The sequence below is a fragment of the Hydra vulgaris genome, chromosome 15 (assembly GCF_038396675.1).
Source record: "Hydra vulgaris chromosome 15, alternate assembly HydraT2T_AEP".
NCBI classification, from domain to species: Eukaryota; Metazoa; Cnidaria; class Hydrozoa; order Anthoathecata; family Hydridae; genus Hydra; species Hydra vulgaris.
In genome coordinates this window covers 48722501-48743841 of record NC_088934.1, presented here as the reverse complement: position 1 = coordinate 48743841, position 21341 = coordinate 48722501, and the positions used below count along the sequence as shown (strand labels likewise).

General features: G+C 26.4%; 1 protein-coding gene across 1 annotated transcript in view; it reads right to left on the bottom strand.

The window, feature by feature from the left end:
- Positions 1-20070: 20070 nt before the first annotated feature.
- The window catches only part of LOC136092013 (uncharacterized), a 2184-nt gene continuing 913 nt past the window's right edge, over positions 20071-21341 (bottom strand). Inside the window, exons 3-4 of the mRNA XM_065819734.1 lie at positions 20923-21090; positions 20071-20249 (exon numbers count right to left, since the gene is read on the bottom strand). Coding sequence (XP_065675806.1) covers positions 20071-20249; positions 20923-21090 — 347 coding nt within the window. The remainder of the gene's footprint in view (positions 20250-20922; positions 21091-21341) is intronic.

Sequence of the window (21341 nt, the reverse complement as noted above, 5' to 3'; positions counted from 1 at the left end):
TGGATGGAGAAGTTGCAGCTTGTTGAGTTGTTGGAAAGTGTATTTATACCATCAGTTAAAGCAATAAACAGAGAACACATTCTTGCATCAGATGGTCACAGCACTCATGTATCATTAAAGTTTATTAAAATATGTAAAAAAACAAGGTCTTATAAGTCTGTCTGACAGCTCATTCAATTCAATTTTTGCAGCCAAATGACCTTGAAATTTATTTTTACGTTAAACTTACCAGGAAAAATGTATTAAAATTATATAATGAATCATCAAAATGTATAAATGTTGATAAAGCTACTTTTCTAAGTTAATCAAAAGATTTATATGAAAGTAGAATGTGCTTCACCAGAATACACGCTGTCATTGCGGCCGTGGCACATATACCGTGTTTTGTGCGGCCGTGGTGCAAATACCGTATTTTATGCGGCCGTGGCAATTGCTTTAGCCACTACGCCACCAAAGTGCTTTCAAAAAATAGGGTTTTTTGCTTTTAATAAATCTAATGTTGGCCTATCTGAATTGAAAAAACTGAGACATTTGAAGAATCCGCAAAACAGCTGGCATCGCAATCATTGAATATCTTCGACTGCACTTCGTTCATCAACTTCTTTAACGCCAATGTCAAATATTTTATTTGAATGTTATAACAAAACACGCATTTCAGTAAAAGTTGGGTTAGAATCTGCAATAAAAATTATGTCAACATACCGAGTAAACTGCAAAAAAAATTCTATGTGAAAAATGCGAAACCTGTTTTTATGATTAAATGGTTTAATGCAAAAACATTTTGAGCTAATTGTGGTTTTGCAACTGGATATTTACTCCAAAACGATATTAACAAGGCACTGAGTTTTTTTGAACTAACTAGCGTAAACTTGCGGTTTCAATGTTGAGTAATAAACAGACATATTTTTGTTTTTGTTTTTTTTGAATTGATTTTCTTTTCCGTTTTTATTTTTTTCTCATTGATTATAACGGTAACCGACGTTAGTTGAGAAAAATATAAATCCAGTCAAAAATTATTTCTTTTTATTTTTAAATTACTTTTAGGATGTAAATACAATATAAAACAGCTTTTTTTAAAATAATATTATGGAAAACAAAGTCTTTCATTTATTAAAAAAATAGTTTCATGAAAAAATATGTTTTACTTCAAAAACGTATTAAACTTTCTTAATGCTGACCAAACAAGTTTACCCTAAATGAATAAATTAAATGAGTTTTCTAACATTTTTCATTCAGTTTTGTTTGCTAATGATACCATCTTGAACTATTGCAGGAACATTATCAGTAAACTTTACCAAAAAAACAATAAAAAAAACTTGAAACGTAATCCTTATGGTTTGAATAAAACAAATTATCTTCAAACATTATTAAAACTAAGTTAAATTTTTCCATAATCTTCATAAAAAATAGATATTTCCATATAACTTTCCCATCTTCTTAGTGAAAATAAATTAATAAAATAAAAGCAATCAATAAAGTTTATGATATGACTTGAAAATTTAACCTGGCGGAACCACAAAGATCTCACTGAAATTAAATCAAATTAAAAGAGAATGTTATTTTGTACAAAGCCAAGCAGTTTTCAAATCTATTTTATTATAAAATTTATACTTTTATTTAATTCATTGTTTCGTAGAATAAATGAGCATGGCTTTGTGCAGCATGAACGCTACAAATATTAAAAAAATACTTAGTATAAAAACCAGGTTATATGGATAATCTCAAAGAATATTGTTTTTCTCAAACTCAGATGTCATTAAATAAATTCAATAATGTATATGAATATAAAGTAAACATGTATCATCTTTTTATCCTCATATTAAAACTTGGAAGGATTAGAATTTTATTATTTTAGTTGCAGCCGTAAAATATACATACAATATATACATACAGCGAGCAGTGATAAAACACTACCACAAACAAGTAGTTGTATAAGCATTCGTTCCAAATTTTATCCCCAAATTATCCCTGTGATCTAGTGTAATTTAAAAAAAAATTACAGTTAGGTAGAAAGATACTTGCTTGGGTGGTTCGTTCCAGTATATTGCTGATCTATTAAATATTCACACTTTATTTTAAGATGGGGACCACGTGACAAGAAGTTAATAAATTTTTGTTGATATATACCATTATTTATATCAAATCGATGTATTAGTTTAAAGATGTGGATAAGAACGCATTGTAGGCGCCGAAGCTCAAATGATGGTATATTTAGTCTTTTTAGTCTTTTGTATTATTGAAGATTTCTCAAGCTTGTAGGCTGATTTGTTGATTTCAATCGTTGAACAGATTAAACCAAAGCTACGTAAGTTCAAAAATACGGAGCCCAATTAGACCCTGAGTATTTAAAATCTGGTCTTATAAACACTTTATTTAATTTAAGAGCCATTTTTTCCTTAATGTTGGTGAATGTGCAAACGGACGCGTTTTTTTGAAGCGCTTAAACTAAAGGAAAATAAAAAAGTTCTAAAAGCGTATAAACCTATAAGTAAATATCTTTTTATAAATCAACTCAGCATCCTTGTAAATCAATAAGGCATTGACTCTTCAAGAAATAAAGGAAATGTTTAAAGAAGTGTTTGGTAAGTTAAAAAAAGAAATGTTTAGTTAGTTTAAAAAAAAAAGTATAATGAGTTTAAAAAAGAAACCAAAATATGTTTAAAAAACACGAACAAACAGTTTTAAACATAATAATTGGAAATCTAAAAATTATATAACGAAAGATTGGGCAAGCTCGAGACCAATAGTAATAAAAAATAAAAATTTAATAAAATCAAAAAAATTAAAAAAAAAATTAAAGAAATAAACGATACCATAAACTTAAATAAAAACATTGATAAAGTAATTGAATACAATAGCAAACAATTAGAAAAGGAATTATTCAGAAATGAAATTAAAAAAAAACACATCGAAAACTTGGAGATCAATTGCATAGAAATAACCTACAAATAGATGGTTGATACAATGACAAAAAAGAATCTTGGGGACAAACAGCAGAAAAAGTCCATTTATTTTTCAAACAAAAACTTGGTGTTAAAGATATTGAAATCGAGGATGCCCATCGTACTGGACAAAAGAAAGACGGAGGACCACGAACAACAGTTCTCAACCCTCAACGATATAAAGATAAAGTAAAAATTTTAAAAGAACAATATTAAATTGAAATAGCATTTTTGTTAACAAAGACATTTTACTAGTAACAATTGCTATCAGTAAAAAAATTTTACTGACGTAAAACGAATATGCTTAAACGGGGAGAATGTTGCGGTTCGATATGACAAAATTATTTGATTTAAAAATTCAATTTATGATAACAATAGAAAAAAGTAAACTAATTCACATACTTAAAAAGAACGCTTTTAAACATATATAAAACAAATGTGGTGCATTAAATAATCTTAAATCTCTCACGTTTAATTTTTTTGAAAAGTAATTCTTTTCCCAGAACGGAAACTCAGACCCTGACAATAATCTTCATTATGTGACTTTTTTAGATTGTTTGTACATTTTTTTTAACCAAACTAAAAAAGGATCTTTTCAAAAATGTTATTGACAAAAATTTGAATCAAATTAGAATTCTCCACCTCAATATAAGAAGTCTAAACTTTGAAAAAACTTTAAATCTAGTAAAAGAAACAAAGAACCATTTGAATATAATATGCTTAACAGATATGTGGGTTACATCAAAAGATCTAAATAGTAATTTAGATCAAGTTCTGCATTTTAGCAGTATATCTTTGGAGAGAGAAAAAAAAAACGAGAGGGTGGAGTTTTAATTTATGCGCACGAAAGACTAAGGCTTGTTTTTAGAGGTGATGTGAGCGTTTCTGATAGCAACAAAGTTTTAACAATTGAAATTGAAAACAACCAAACAAAAAATTTATTGATTAGCTGTTATTACCAGCCACCTGCTGGCGTAAGTGAAAACCTTAGCATGCTTTTGCAAAACATCATTGAAAAGGGCGATGTCGAAAAGAAAAAAAAAACTCTAATGTTGGAATTTTAATATAAATTGTTTTCTTTATAACAATGTCATTAAATTAAAAAGTTCTTATAACACATTTTTTGAAACAGGATCAATCCTCCTCATCATTCACCCTACCAAAGTAGCCATAAACTCAGCAACTTTAAACGATAATATCTTTTCAACTGATATTTTAAATAATGGTATAAGAAAAGTTGTTTTAAAAACTGATGTAATGGACCATTTTCCCATTATTTTAACAATTGATACGTATATAGCAAAAACCATTGACAAAAAAAAGTATTGAAGAAACGTATTATTTATCAAAACAACCTTAATTTATTCAAAGACCAACCCATTTATACTCCATTCGAATAATATTAAGATAAATGATATTCCAAACGACATATATGAAACTTTCTTCAAAGCTTTCTATTCTGTATACGACGCTACCTTTCGCGTAATTAAATAATAGCAAAATCTAAGAATTTGAATCCTCCCTTAAATTACCAAGGAGTTTAAAAATCTTTCATAATCAAGCAGAAGTTGTATATAAACTTTCTGAAAACGAAAACTACTATAAACGAAATAATTTACAAAAACTACAAATATTTATTTGAGAAAGTTTTTTAAGACCTAAAACAAAATTTTACTCGGAACTACTTAACAAATTCAAAATAACACTGAGATCATTTGGGAAATAATGAAAGATATTACAGGAAAACAAAAGTCATGCCTTGGTTTTCTGCCACAAAGAATTTAAATTAAAAACACTAGCATAGTTGAACCAAACGCTATATCACGTGAATATACTAAATATTTTACTGAAATAAGTCCTAAACTATCAAACATAATTCCTTTGACCAGAATTTTATTTAGTGACTTTGTACTACCCTTGAATAAGTGCATATGCTCTGACGATCTATCCTCTGATTTATCAAGTGAAGAATTTAAAAAGGCGTTTAAGTCAATTAAAAAAAGTAGTTCATATGGACCAGACGAAATGAATGGAAACGTGATTATAAATTGCTTTGGGCAACTAAATGATGTTGTTTTCAAAGTTTTAAATGCCTCAATATAACTAAAAAAATTATGTGCAACAGAATGTATAAACACCTTGACAAAATAACCTACCATATGTTAATCAACTTGGTTTTAAAATTTGTAAATAAAATTTGAAAATCTTTTGAATAATCAAAATAAATATTAAGTATCTTTATCAACCAATCGAAGGGCTTTAATACGGTTGACCATCACATCCTACTCGAAAAACTGAAATACTATGGAGTAAATAACCAAGTGTTAAAGTGGTTCAGAAGTTACTTAACAAACAGAAAACAATTTATTGTTGGTAATGACAAGTATCACAACAATTCTTTAAATATAACATGTGGAGTTCCATAAAGTTCAATCCTTGGACCCCTCCTTTTTTTAATCTGTATAAACAATCTAAATATGAGCATCATGTTCGCTTACGATATTAATTTATTCATCTCTAAGAGTGATATTGACGAACTTTTTGCTACCGTAATTAAAGAACTTAAACTTTTATCCCACTGATTCAAATCCAATAAATTTACATTAAACACTGATAAAGCTAAATGGACTCTCTTTCATTCGATTAGGAAAAAAAATATTTTTAACCTCAAACTTGCCTCAAATTTTTTTGATGAAATTGAAATAAAAAAAGACTCATTATTAAATTTTTAGGTGTTTATCTCGATGATAACATTACTTGGAATGAACATATTAGTTAAGTATGCACTAAAGTCTCCAAAAATGTTGGATTTTTATACAAAGCCCGAACTTATCTCAAAGAAAAACTTAAGACGACTTTATTTCTAATTTATTCACTGCTATTTAAACTACGCTAATACTCCGTGGGAAATTACTGAAAAATGTAAATTACATCGTCTTTATAGCTGTCAGTTTTTTTTTTTTTTTTTGTATATTTAACTTTGCTGATCTTTTTTCTCATTGTAAACCTTATTTTATTGAAATTAAACTTTTAAATATGTTTGAACTCAATGTTTTGAAAATTTTATGCTTTGTTTATATGTGAAAAAACAATCTATCCATTTCCCCTCAGTCTTAAAGATCCTTTTAGGTACAAAATACAGTGCGCCACGTCCAGAAAAAAAAAACACCAAAACCATAAACTTTTGGCAGTGTTTCACAGTAGGAATTGTGTAACAAGGATCAAATTGTTTTCCGACAGGACGATGAACATAATGATGTCTATTACCAAATGACATAACCATAGTTTTATCGCTGAATAGCACTTTACTTCACTGTCTAGTAGTCCAGTACTTGTACTTTTTGCAAAATGCTAACCTTTTTGCACACCGCTTGTAATTTAATAGCGGTTTCTTGGCTGCAACTTGGCAAGGCAATTTAAACTCAGAAAAAAGTCTATGTCTTATTGTTCTTTCACTTACATAAGATAGGAACTGTTTCTTTAATTTCTGATGTTGATATTGAAAAATTTACATTACAAGTCTTTTCATACTCAAATCATTACGCTTTGTAGTAATATTTGGCCTTCCAGATGAAAGATGGTCGGTGTTTTTAGATTAATACTACTATTTAATTCGTTACGCTTTGTTCTTAACTGATAATTTAGATTTCGCTCAGCCTCAGTCAATTCCGGGCTTATAAAGATATATTTGTAATCATATGAATTTCTTATTTTTTTGCGTTGTCTTAAAAATTAAATGCTCCCAATTAAGCATTGATAATTGTTTTTTAAACTGTTCGATATTGTTCATGTTATATATGTGTTTACTTATTTTCTTATTAGTTTTGGTTTTACTTTTAGTATTTGAGTTGAAATAATAGAAATATTGGGAAATGATCAGATATATCTGTTTTCAATATACCTTTTTGTATATAGTTATTGAAAACATTTGTTGTAACAAATAATGTTAATAATGAGAGTTGCTGAGTTGATACTCTACAGATACTCTATTTGGACGTTTAATTATGGAAATTGCTGCTTTTTCAAATAATATATTACAAAAATATTTTAATTTAATAGTCTCTTTCTCGTAGTTAAAAAAAGTCATACTTAGATTGCCGATAATAATTTTATTTTTCTTTAATACCTATTTTGAGAACATTTTGTTCAAAAATCATGCTCAGATTTTTGCTCAGACCGTCAGGTGGTTGATAAAAACAGCTTAGAATTTTTTAGATTCATTGTTTAAGATTTCAATGGTGAAAACCTCTTTATCGCCGTCAGAAACGCTTAAATCATTCTTAACGTAACGCGCATTGGTTTCCTTCAAATAAATAAGAACTCCACCACCACGTTTATTTGTATGTCTCTCTTGAGATATTAACTCAAAATAAAGAAGATAAAAATTCGTGTTTTACTTAAATTGGGAGTGACTATCCAAGTTACAGTTAAACAAATAATATTAAAAAATATTTTTAGTTTCTTCAAATAAGTAAGCTTTCTTCAAATAAGTGAGCTTTTCAAAAATGTGATTTTTAATATTTACATGAAGGATTTTAATTTGTTTGTTGTTATTGGAATTAAAAAGATATTCTTCTGTTTCACTAGGATAATAGTAAAAGCAATCATTATTTAAAACAAGACAACAATTTGGGTCTTTTTCTACATTAATATTTATTAAAATTTTTATTTGAGAAAAATTAAAAGCTTAGTGTTTAAAATCGCTAACTTCAGCCATTCCAGTGAGAGTTATAGAATCTCCTTTTATTTCCGCAATTACGTTATTTTGTTTATGCATATCTTTACAAAAATTTTATCAAATTTGATTACTGCATTCTTATCCTACTTATGATGCCTTTTAACTTCTTCCCACAACTTTTAACAATGTTCCAGGGTTTTATTCGCATAATCTTCATTCATAAAAACTCCAGAACAATTGAGTTTTTTCACAGATGCTAAAATTTTGCATTTATCATAATAGTTTAGCAGTTTGAAGGTTATAGTTCTAATTAGATTGTCTACAACTCTTCCTATTCGATCAACTCGCTCAACCATTATATCATCGGCAATTCCAAACTAGTATTTAAAGATCTTTTTAAATGCTCTTGTACAGTCATCGAACGTTTCAGACGGTAGTTCTGCAACACATTTAACTCTTAAATTATTGCAACGATATCTATTTTCTAAATCTTCAGTTTTTTTCTCAAAGTATTTATTTTTTGATTGATCTTTAAATTAAGTTGAGAAAGTATTTCCTTGATGTTTTTTTCTCGGAAGTTAATACTATCTTTAATGTCGCTAGTATCTTTTTCTTGTATTTCAACTCGGCATTTATTGAAACTATGTTCTTTTTTCAAGTTTATATACTCTGTTTGAAATTATTTTAATGTTGGAACTCATTATTTTTGTTAAACTTCCTTCTTGTTTTTTTAAATAGTTTTTTAGTTTCTTTGAAAATGTTTTGCTTCCGATCTGCAAGCATAGATATTATAATTCTTTTAATTTTAATTTCTGCACAACTAACATTTGATTTCTTAATTCTATTGATAAATTTCTGCACAACTAACATTTGATTTCTTAATTCCATTGATAAATTTCTGCACAACTAACATTTGATTTCTTAATTCCATTGATAAATTTCTGCACAACTAACATTTGATTTCTTAATTCCATTGATAAATTTTCGGTTCATTTCCATTTCTGCACAATTAACAATAACAACTCACCTTCAAATCAAAATTTCAAATGACCTTTTAAATGCGGCAACAAATTTAAAAGCAACATTCGCTTTTATAAATTTTTTAAATAACTTTCCAAAAGAAAACAAAAAGACAACGACAAACATTCAATTTCCGAAATTTTCAAGTTTCCAAACTTTAAGAAATTGAAGCAACACTTCAACAACTTCCAAAATAAGGTCGAAAGTCGAAGCAACACTAAAAAAACTTCCAAAATAACTTTCAAATAACTTTCAACTTATCAACAACAAAGCAACTTTGAACTTCCAACAAAAAACTTTTAAAAACAATATAACAAAAACAACTTTAAAAAAACTTTCAACTAGAAAAATATACAGCAACTTTCAGCTTATCCACAAGAAACTTTCAAACAAACAATACAACAAAACAACTTTCAAAAAAACCAAAAAAATTTTAGCAAAACAACTTTCAACATCAAACAAACTTTTGAATAAATAATAAAAAACAGCAAAATCTTTCTTCTTCTTTTTTTTAATCAAAAATTACTTTTCTTTTATTTTTATTATTCTAATCTTTAATCAATCACTTTTACAAACTTTACAACAGTTAATAACTGTTAGCTGTTCAAGGGGTATTTTTTTTTGCTCTTGTTTGTTACTGTATTCCATCTAAATCTAATATTTCTGGCTGTTGTTAAAGTTTGTTTATTAGAATTTCCGACAAGTTTATATAATTCCAGTTGTTGATGCTTTATGACTTAATCTAGTTTGTATAATTTGGCCTGCAATTTTGCAGATTCAGCTTTAAGAAGTTTTTCAATTGTGTCATTTGTTTTACTTGATTTACTTGACTTAGTGATTGAAAAAATATCAAGTTAAACTCCAAGATTATAAACTAGAAGAAAAATCATCACAAATCTTATTTATGTCACCTTTTGCCCGGTAATAAGTTTACCCACTTTTTGCCACACTAAATTATCTTTTCCAGGACAAAAGTTCTATAGAATTTCTATAAACTTTTGGAACATATGGTCTAGAGAAATTCTATAGAATTCTATAAAATTACTATAGAATTTCTGTTAATTTCTATAGAAATTCCAATAGAACTTTTTTTTCTACTTTTTATTTTATAGAAAATAAAGTTTTATAGCAATTTCTATAAAAATTAATAGACATTCTATAGAAATTTTATAGAACTCTATAGAATTTCTATAGACCATATGTTCCAAAAGTTTATAGAAATTCTGTAGAACTTTTTGTCCTGGGTAAGCTTAATTGTTCTTCAAATTAATTTAAAATATTACAAAAAATAAAAATTACAATAATTTTTAACCATAACAGTTTATATAGAATGCTACTATTAACGTCAGCGGTTCAATGACGTTTTTGCTTTTAAATTTAAAAAATGGCGTCCAAAGTATAGTTTTGACATGTTGGCCTTTACCAATATTGATCCTGTCGATAAATGCAGATCACACGTTATTTGTAATTCTAGTGTCTTCCTAATTTTTCTTTAAAACTTCTTATTTCTCCCTTTAATGTTCTTGTTTTTTCCAAAATAATATCTTCATTGCAAAAGTTTTTATGAAATGCTTATGCAGATTAATTAGGTTTGTTTTCGTCAACGCTTCTCTGATGTTAATGCATTTGCATATTTACCTGCATTTTTGTTTCAACTATGTACGCTTTTGGAACAGCTGCATTTTATTATATTAGTTCTGGCCTGGCTGTCACCAGATAGTTTTAATTTGTTTTCAATGTTAATATAGATCTTAAACTTGAATTTGATTTAAATACTGCTCTGCATCCTGCTTTGAGAAATATTTTATGAAGTTTTGGTAAAAAGCCTGATACCCATTGTAAAGACACAACCAAAAAAATAGTGCATTCTGATAGAATTTTGTATTTATTTTGTCTTTTTAGCTAAATTTGGTGTGTTATATATTCCTCAATCGCTTTTTATTGTACCCATTTTCATTAAAAATTTCAGTTAAAAATTGTTTTTCGTTTTGCAAATAAGGTTTACTAAATATGGAGTAAGCTTTGCGGTGAAATCCTTTTAATATAGTGATTAAAATATTTGGATTGTGAATTTAATCCGGTTTAATTTGAATTTTAGTGACTGCCTCTTTTCAATATAGCTTGTACTCATATTTTCCTATTATGTTATTTATAATGGTTATATCAAAGAAGCTAAGCGTATTTGTTTACTTTTTAATGTAAATTTTGTATTGTATTGCAGAATGTTGTTGGTTTAAAATATCTTGGAACTGTTTTGCTTGCTTAATGTTAGAAAATCTTGCATGACTATTGTCAATGAATTATAAAAATTTTAATTTAAGTGTCGAGTTTATCGTCAAGCCATTTAAATTGTATTATTTTCATAGAATTGTAAAGAATATTCCGCAAAAACCACCACAGATTCCAACTGGGCCTGAGTTCTCCATTACGTGAATCTCATTTTCCTAATGAAATATTTTTCAATCAGTAGGTTCATCAGCCTTACGGGTGTAATACTGATGAAGTAACAAATGTTATAGTAAAAACTGATTGTAAACTTACTGATGGAGTAACAAATTGTTTAAGATAAAAATTAAATAAGTGTTTATATATATATATATATATATATATATATATATATATATATATATATATATATATATATATATATATATATATATATATATATATATATATATATGTATATACATATGCATATATATACATATAAATACTAATATATTTATATATTCAAAGCAATTAAAATACTGCACTCTTTTATTTATCTTATTTGTTGAGGTTGCGTAATTGTTTTACACAGCTTACGTCAGTTTTACACAGTTAAACTGCATGGAAATAGTCCGTCGTCCAACAGACAAAGATTGTTAACATGAATGAAAAGCACTCCCAAGAAGAAAATTTTTTGACTTCACATTTCATCACCATCTTTTTTTTAACTTATTTATAAATAAAACTACGCCCAATATTTCAAAACATGATAAAGTGTTAACCACTGCATTCCCAGAAAGCAGAACAACTTCGTTAATCTGCTTGCTAGAGACAGAACTGTTCAAGGAGACACCAAATAAACCTCTTTTTTTTTTTCTTTTTTTTAACAATTAGATTTCTTGTCCACAGTTCTATTTAAATTTTTTAATTTCAATTAGTGTTCGATTATTGTGTTTTAGTTAACTTATGTAGAGTTTACTATAATATTTGTAATAACCTTTAGGTAAACGTAGTGTTTTTACTTAGTAACTGGTCTTACCTTTTTTAACGTACAAAAAAAAGAAAAGTCTTTTTTATTCATTTAATCGTTTTTTTCGAGTCCAATATGTTATGTTTATCGAAATGACAAATATATCGAGGATAATCAAAGCCAGATGATAAGTACATTCTCTCATTAATAGTGGGGATATACATTATCTATCTATATAGTGTCTATACATTCTCTGATTGATAGTGGTGATAAACATTATCTATCTATACAATATTTATATTAAACTCATCTCTGATTAATTGTGGTGAATATGATATGAGTGTTGGAGTGGAAGACATTCAGTCCATGTCAGTAATACTAACAGTTTAATATAGAGGAAATAAAACTTCAAAACAAAACCTTAAGGTAATTTAATTTTTTGTATTATTATAAGCAACAAATACCTATTTTAAATAACTTAAAATATCATTTTAATGAATTTACATTTTCTATGTTAATAATTTATGTTGTTGACATTACTATTCTAAGAGTTGGCTGTTTGTGGTAAGCCTGAACATTTGCAGATTGTTATATTGCATAGTATATAAATACCTTACTTTTTTTTTTTCTTTCTTCGTTTTAACATTCTTTGATGGTTTTTTAGAGGGCTATTTATAACTAAATTCACCACATATATTCATCATCATGTAACAATTGGTTTAAATTTTATAAGCTAGAACTTTGGTGAAAACAGACGAATTGGAAAGTCTTGTTGTTCAAAAGAAATAACCTTTAAAAACTAAATTAGAAAGTAAAAAACAAAAAATGTATTGATGGGAGAAATAATACGTTACATAATTTTAAACTTACTTAACAATGGATTAGATAGTTGTAAGGTACTTTTACATACTATTTAAAAATACTTTGCATAATATATCAGATATTATTGCCCCATTTAAACGTTTTTTATGTATTTTTTTTTCCAATATGGTGTAACAAGGTCACAAACTCGTTTTGCAGACATCTGAGTTCCCAAACTACTTCTTGTTTTTAATTCCAATTCTCTTTTCAGGAATAGAGGTTTTTTGCAAAAATACGGCTTGAGATGGCAATAGAGTCTTACCTTTTGAAAATACCAATTTTTCGATTTGCCCCTTTTAAGTCATTTTCTTTTTCTTTTTTTTAATGGTGAGTTTACTAGCTTACTAACTGTAAGGCATGGATTAGATGCATTGATGGTTTGTGATGTTCAAGATTTATATTACAAAAATAGGATAATTAGAAAGAAAGCTTTTTAAAAGACAATGCATTATAACTGCCTGCTAGGTTTGTGATATCAATAATTGTTTCTGGTCCGTAAGATTTAACGTACATAGTAATTATTAAATGAATAATGGCAATGGCTAAAGAAGCTGAAGTCCATTTCTTGATGCTAAAAAGGTACTGTGCATTAAAACACAGTAAGTTTATTAGCTTTTAAATTTTACAATAAACATTTTTCATTATCCTCAGTCATTACTTCATTAGTAATTATTGATATTACTAATACTAATTATTATAAATGGCCACCAAAAAATTAAGTAAAATAATTCCTTGGGTTTGTAACTTGATAAGTTAAAATGGATTATATCAATAAAAACTTGTAAATAAAAAGAAGATGTATACTATGAAAGATATGAAAATTGCATAAAACGTGTTTAAAAATATACAACTTATAATTTATAAAAAATATACAACTTATAATTTATAGATTTTCTACAAAAGTTTATTATTTTTATTTTTAGAAGCTTTTATGGATCCTTCAAAAAACTTGAGAAGAATATAATTGATTTTAATATTGTTGACTCAAAAGAGAAATTCGAAAAAGGGCTGGAAAATTCGAAATAATAGGGCTGGAATGAAAAATAGGGCTGGAAGTTTGTACAAAGAGGCATAAAAGCCTGATAAATCATATTTTAACTTATTTTGCTTTTGTAAGATTATTATTTGTCATTTTTTATAACTATTTTTCTCCGTAGCAAAAGAGAATTTAAACTTGATTAGTTATTAATTAGCATTATTAATGGAAACTAATATAACGTTGTCATAAAGCGCAGATTTTTACCCTAATTAAAAAAATAAAACCTAAAACAAGATGTCTCAAAGATAATCCAGTGGCTATGAAAATCCTTCGGACATCCCTAAGACATCAGACGTGCGTCCGTAAAAAGTCTCATGAGACGTCCTAATTACGTGTATATTTCGTCCCTTTGGAGAGACGAAAAGCATTTAAATTGGTACGTCTCTTGGACATTTTCCGTTCGTCCAATCAAGACGTCTGCTGGTCCAAAACAAATATCTTCAGGACGTGCATGGACATCCCTTTGTTTGTATATATATATATGTATATATATATATATGTATGTATATATATATATATATATATATATATATATATATATATATATATATTTTGAAAGATGACATCTTGTATGAGAGTATATTGTATATTATTTTAAAACATCAAGAAATACAGTTTCTCTCAATACAAATAATATTATTTTATAAGAAATTTTCGCTGGGTTATAGATACCAGCATCATCAGCTTGTAAAATGTTACAATAATTTTTAATCGTTATAGTTTATATAAAATTGTTACTATTGACGTCAGCGGTTGAATGGCTTCTTTTGATTTTTAAATTTTAAAAATGGCGTCCAAAACATAGTTTTTACATATTGGCCTTCATCAAGGTTAATTCCGCCGTTTCGCGCAGAGCACATGTTGTTTTGTATTTCTAACGCCTCTCTAATTTTTCTTTCAAACTTTTTATTTTCTACTTTTAACGTTCTTGTTTTTTCCCAAATAATATTTTCTTTGCAAAAGGTTTTATGATATGCTAATGCAGATTGATTAGGCTTGTTTTCATTAATGCTCTTCTGATGTTGATGCATCCGCGTACTTACCTGCATTTTTGTTTCACCTATGTAGACTTTGGAGCAGTTGCATTTTATTAAATACGTTCCAGGTTGGCTGTTACTTGGTAGTTTTGTTTTGTTTTTTGATGTTATTAAAGATCTTAAATTTGGGTTTGATTTAAATACTGCTCTGTACCCTGCTTTTCGGAATATTTTTCGAAGTTTTGGTGAAAGGCCTGGTACCTGGTAAAGGTAAAGACGCTACAGGAAGATTGTTGCATTCTGATGGAATTTTGTTTTTATTTTGTCTTTTTTGATGGAATTGGTGTGTAATATTCCTCAATAGCTTTTCATCGTACCCATTTTCAATAAACATGTCAATTAAAAAATTTATTTCGTTTTGCAAATGATGTTTACTACAGATGGAGTAAGCTCTGTGGAGAAAACCTTTAAATATAGCTGTTAAAATATTTGGATCGTGATTTGAATGCGGTTTAATTTGAATGTTAGTGATTGCCTCTTTTCGATATACTTTGTACTCATATTTTCCTAGTGTGTTATTTGTAATGGTTATGTCAAGAAAGTTAAGCGTTTTTGTTTCGTTTTCAACTTCAATTGTGTATTGTATTGCAGGATGTTGTTGATTTAAAATATCTTGGAACTGTTTTGCTTGTTTGATGTTAGGAAATCTTGCATGACTATCGTCAACGTATCTTAAAAATGATTTTAGATTAAGTGCCGGATTTTGTGTCAAAGCCATTTTAATTGCATTATTTTCATGGAATTGTAGAAAAGATTCCATAAGATATTTCCATAAGTCACAATGATTTTCTAAACCTTGGTCCAAATTTTGTACCATCTTTAAAGTCGATACCATACATGGATATTATAACAACAACAGAGTCTTCTGCGTTAAAATTAGAATACAACAACAAAGTAGAAAACGCACAAAATTTAAGAAAAAATGTTTTAAGAATACTAAAAACGGAGAAAAAAATAAATAACAATCTGACAAAAGAACAGAGGATATCTTTTAGAGAAATAAAAAACGATGAAACCATTGCTATATACCCGTTTGACAAAGGAACAGGTTTTGTAAGAATTGAACATTGTTATATATTTTATAACTTAGGACCAAAATCCGCCCCAAACAGTGACTCATTTTGGGTGCATCGGCTTTTCAATGTATGCGTGCGGGTTTTCTGTGCCCCAAATGCGACAATTTTGCTTGTTTACATACCCGCCAAGATCAAAATAAGCTTCATCTGAAAAGATGATTTTTTTTGGCAAAATTGGCATCTTCTGTAAGTCGATCGCAGGCCCACATAGCGAAGCGAAAACACATTGGATGGTCAGTTGGCTTCAATTCCTGAACCAATTGGACTTTGTATGGCGTCATACCAAGGTCTTTATGCAAAGTTCGTCTCAATGATGTCTCCGAAATGTTCAATTGTTAAGAACGACGGTGAATTGATGTTGATGGCGCTTCACGCACACTTTCTGCCACAGCAGGAGTATTCTCGGGTATTTGCACTGTTTTTGGCTTTTAACGCTTTGGTTTATCGATGAGGATGCCAGTTTCACTTTTTTCACAAGATAACGAACATACGGAGCTGACGGTGCTTCTCTTCTTCCAAAATCCGTACGCATTTTTCGCACACATTCTGCAACATTACCATGATTTTCAAAGTAATGTCGCAATATTTCCCAGCGTTGTTCAAGCGTATACACAACCATATTCGTTCAGCGGAAGGATAAAACTAATTATCTGTCAAATCAGACATGAGCTAAGTGTTACCATTCACGATATAAGAACTAGTTAAAAAAAAAAGTTAGATGGCGGACCCCTTATATATATATATATGTATATATATATATACATATATATATATATATATATATATATATATATATATATATATATATATATATATATATATAAATATATATATATATATATATATAAATATATATATATTTAAATATATATAAATATATATATATATAAATATATATATATATATATATATATATATATATATATATATAAATATATATATATATATATATATATATATATATATAAATATATATATATATATATATTTATATATATATATATATATATATATATATATATATATATATATATATATATATATATATATATATATATTAAGGTGGTTCTATAAAAAACTTTTTTTGAAAATGACTGCTGGCACCCTGGCACATTTTTTAAATCTAGCATTTTTTAAATTATATACAACAAATTCAGGGGGTGCCAGCAGTCATTTTCAGAAAAAGTTGTTTTTAGAACCACCTTAATATATATATATACATACATATATATATATATATATATATATATATATATATATATATATATATATATATATATATATATATATATATATATATATATATATTTATATATATATATATTTATATATATATATATATATATATATATATATATATATATATATATATATATATATATATATATATATATATATATTAGGAGTGGACTTGCAAAACCAGATACCTAACTTTTTTTTCATTGTGAGGTAATGACAAAAAATGTTTTCCAGTAAATCGAATAGCTAAAAATTAAAAAATTAAAAGTGAAACAGTAGATATCATTAAAAGAATGTTTAAGACAAAAATTTAAAAATCATGCTCCTTTGATCTTACTTTTATTACAAAATGAAAAAACATTTTATCTGCTTTTGCATGCCAATTATTATTTTTATCTGGTTTTGATTCGAAATTTCTTTCTAACTGGTTTTCAAAAAAGCTTTATGAATTCAACTTGACTAGTGACAATTTTAATAATCAATATAATTGTGCAAAACGCCCCTCTGCCTTAGAAAATGAGTAATTTTAATGTTTAATATTTTTATAGGATTGATATATTAAAACTCAATTGTAACTGTTTAAATATGGCTTTTGTGATTTTAGTGAATTTTTTTTGCATATAGTTTTTTTCTTAAATAACGTCCTCCATTTTTATTAAGCATTTTTAAAACAGAGTATTGATTAGATAAAATTTTTGACTTAGTTTGCATCAACAATAATTTTTTATCTGATTTTGCACGGACAGAATAACTTAAGGCAGGTAAAATGTTATTAAAACAGTTGCTTTAAATATAATTTTTATTTGTAAAGATGAAGGAATATTAATACTACAAAAAAAACATTGCTAAGTCTTTTTAAAAAAAAAAGTGAATTATCTGGTTTTGCTAGTCCACTCCTCATATATATATATATATATATAGATATATATATATATATATATATATATATATATATATATATATATATATATATATATATATATATATATATATATATATATAGATATAGATATAGATATATATATATATATATATATATAGATATAGATATATATATATATATATATATATATATATATATATATATATATATATATATATATATATATATATATATATATATATATATATATATATATATATATATATATATATATATATATATATATATATATATATATATATATATATATATATAGATATAGATATAGATATAGATATATATATATATATATATATATATATATATATATATATATATATATATATATATATATATATATAGATATATATATATATATATATATATATATATATATATATATATATATATATATATATAAATATACATATATATATATATATATATATATAGAATTTTTAGGGTCCCCTAAGTTCGATTTTGGGCATGTTGGGTGTTTTAAACGCGGGGCGGGGACCTTAAAATTTATCGTATAATATTTTTTATTCTTTTAAATAATATATGTTGGATTTATTATTAATTACATCAAAGGAGCATGTTTAAAGTATTAGAGTACGCTTCCGAGTTATAAAATAGGTTTTTGCGAAGAAAAGTTTTTTATTAAACCAATTTCAAAAGATTCTGTAGAATAATTTCTTAACTTTTTCAACATGCTTCTTTTTTGTAATTATTATTCAATCCATCATATATTATTTAAAAGATTAAAAAATTTTATAGGATAAATCCTAAGGTCCCCTTATATATATATATATATATATATATATATATATATATATATATATATATATATATATATATATATATATATATATATATATATATAAATATAAAATTAACTCTTTATGGTCCATTATATAGTTTACTTAGTATTTATATTTCAAAATGTAAAACTTTTATATATTGAACATTCTGTAATAAAAAACTTAATATATAAAATACTAAATATAGAATATAAAGAAATAAAAAAAATTAATTTAGAAGTTAAACTTACATTCAGCATAATATGTTGAATGTAAGTTTAACTTCTAAATTAATTTTTCAATGTCATTATATACATCAATGTCATAATATAATCAATCTCATTATATACAATGTCATTATATACAATGTCATTAAATACAATGTCATTATATACAATGTCATTATATACAATGTCATTATATATTAAATCAATGTCATTATATAGAATGATTGCATATATTATATGCAATCATTGTATATAATGACATTGTAACAATGTCAGTATTTAACACTTTTTGAATGCAAATTTTGCATTAAAAACATAAAACAATATCGTAACTTATGACATAAAAAGGTTGCTTTTATTTCACCGAAAACTGCCTAAAACTATAAATTTAGTTCCTTTTTTTTTATAATAACAATTTTTTTATTAACTGACAATCTAAATAACAAATTCTAAACTTTCTGAGTCTGCTCGTTTATATAAAAAAGCAAAGCGCGTTGGCCATATTTAACTAACGGTAACAGATTAAAAAAATAAAAACCTTAAGTATTTTAAAATACGTAAAAATAGGTATTTTAACCTTGATATATATTTTGTAAGTCTAAATACGCATTAAAACGTAAAGATACAGATTAAGAAATACGTATTATTGAATACGTACTCTACTCGTAAATTTACGTATCTTAGGTATTATTTTGCTTGAATACGCATTTAGTACGTAAAATTTTGTTTGGGAATAAACTTTAGAAAAACTATAAATTCATTTTAATTCATAAAAATAACAATAAACATAATAAAATTTAAATTTTTTGTTTGCGGCATTTTTTATTTGCAAATTCTCTTTTACTTCATCATAAGATACTGATTTTGTTAAGTCATTTTCAGTTGACAAAATTGAAAGATAATTAAGTCTGACTTCCAGCATTGTGGTGCAATATTTTTTTTTAATAAATGTTAATTTTGAAAATGCTCTTTCGGTCTCACAACTGGTTATTGGTAAAGTTAAAAATATCGTTAATGCGGTATATAAATTTGGAAAAACATCTATCAAATTTCACTCGTATATTAATTTAAGCATACTTGAATATTTTGTTTGTTTTTCTTTATTTGTAATTTGAAGATATTCCCTAATTTGTGTACATTCATTTATTAGTCCAGCATCTATGTCATTATTGTAGAATGAAATGACATAATTAATGCTTTCCATGTCTATATGAGAATGATCTTTTTTTCCTATATTCAAAAGAAATTTATATTTCTTATTTATTTCTTTGTATACTCTTCCTCTTTTCGATAATTTATTTGCTAAAGAATAAAAAAGGACATTGTACACCTCTACCCGAAACTTGTCCTTGCCATTAAAAATGTGTGTCTTTCGCCGCTTTTTTAAATTATTCTAATTTCCTGTAGTTTCTTCACTCAAATTTTTAGCTTTTTTTTTCGAACTCGTTCATTTTTTCTTCTGAATTTTTTTGCATTTCTTTTACAAATAATTCTAATGAGAAAATTAATTCATAGCCTTCAGAAACATCGAGCCCAAGGGTTTGTAAAATTTGGCTGACTTTATTAAAACGTTCAAGAACCTCCTCCCAAATTATTGTTAAAATTGCATTTTTAAGCTTTATTAATTTCTTATATAAAATATTTGCCTCTTATTTACAATCAAGCTTTTCTTCGCTTTCTTCATGAATATAATTAAGAGTTTTCAATCAAAATATCACTGTAGCCATTTTTTAATGCTTTAACTGAATCATAATGCATTGACTATCTTGTAATACTTAAACTTTTTAAAGAAAATTGTAAATTAGCATTTTCTTTAAAAAGTTCCACCTGTGTGGCGATGCAGAAAAAAATACGTATAATCGTTGCAAAATCCCAAAATAATCATTAATTGGTGTTACTATACTAACTGCTTCTACCCCTACCAAATTTAGAGAATGTGCTGCACAAGTTACAAAATCAGCATATTTGTTTATCACCTTCAAACGTGCTTGAAGTCCGCTATATTTTCCGCTCATATTTGCTGCGTTATCGTAAGACTGTCCACGAATGTTTTCTATCAGAAGACTAATATCTGTCAAATAATTTTTGATTGTATTAAATTATGACTGAGCTGTATGATTTGTAATAGGTATAAAAGTTAAAAATCTTTCATATGGCTGTCCATTATAAACATATCTTACAATTACAGCTAATTGGTCAACGTGTGACAAATCTGGAGTTGAATTGATAATAATTGAGAAATACTTTGTGTCACTATTATTAATTTGAGCTACTATTTCTTTTTGGACTCGTTTTCCCAATATTTCTATTAATTCCTCATAC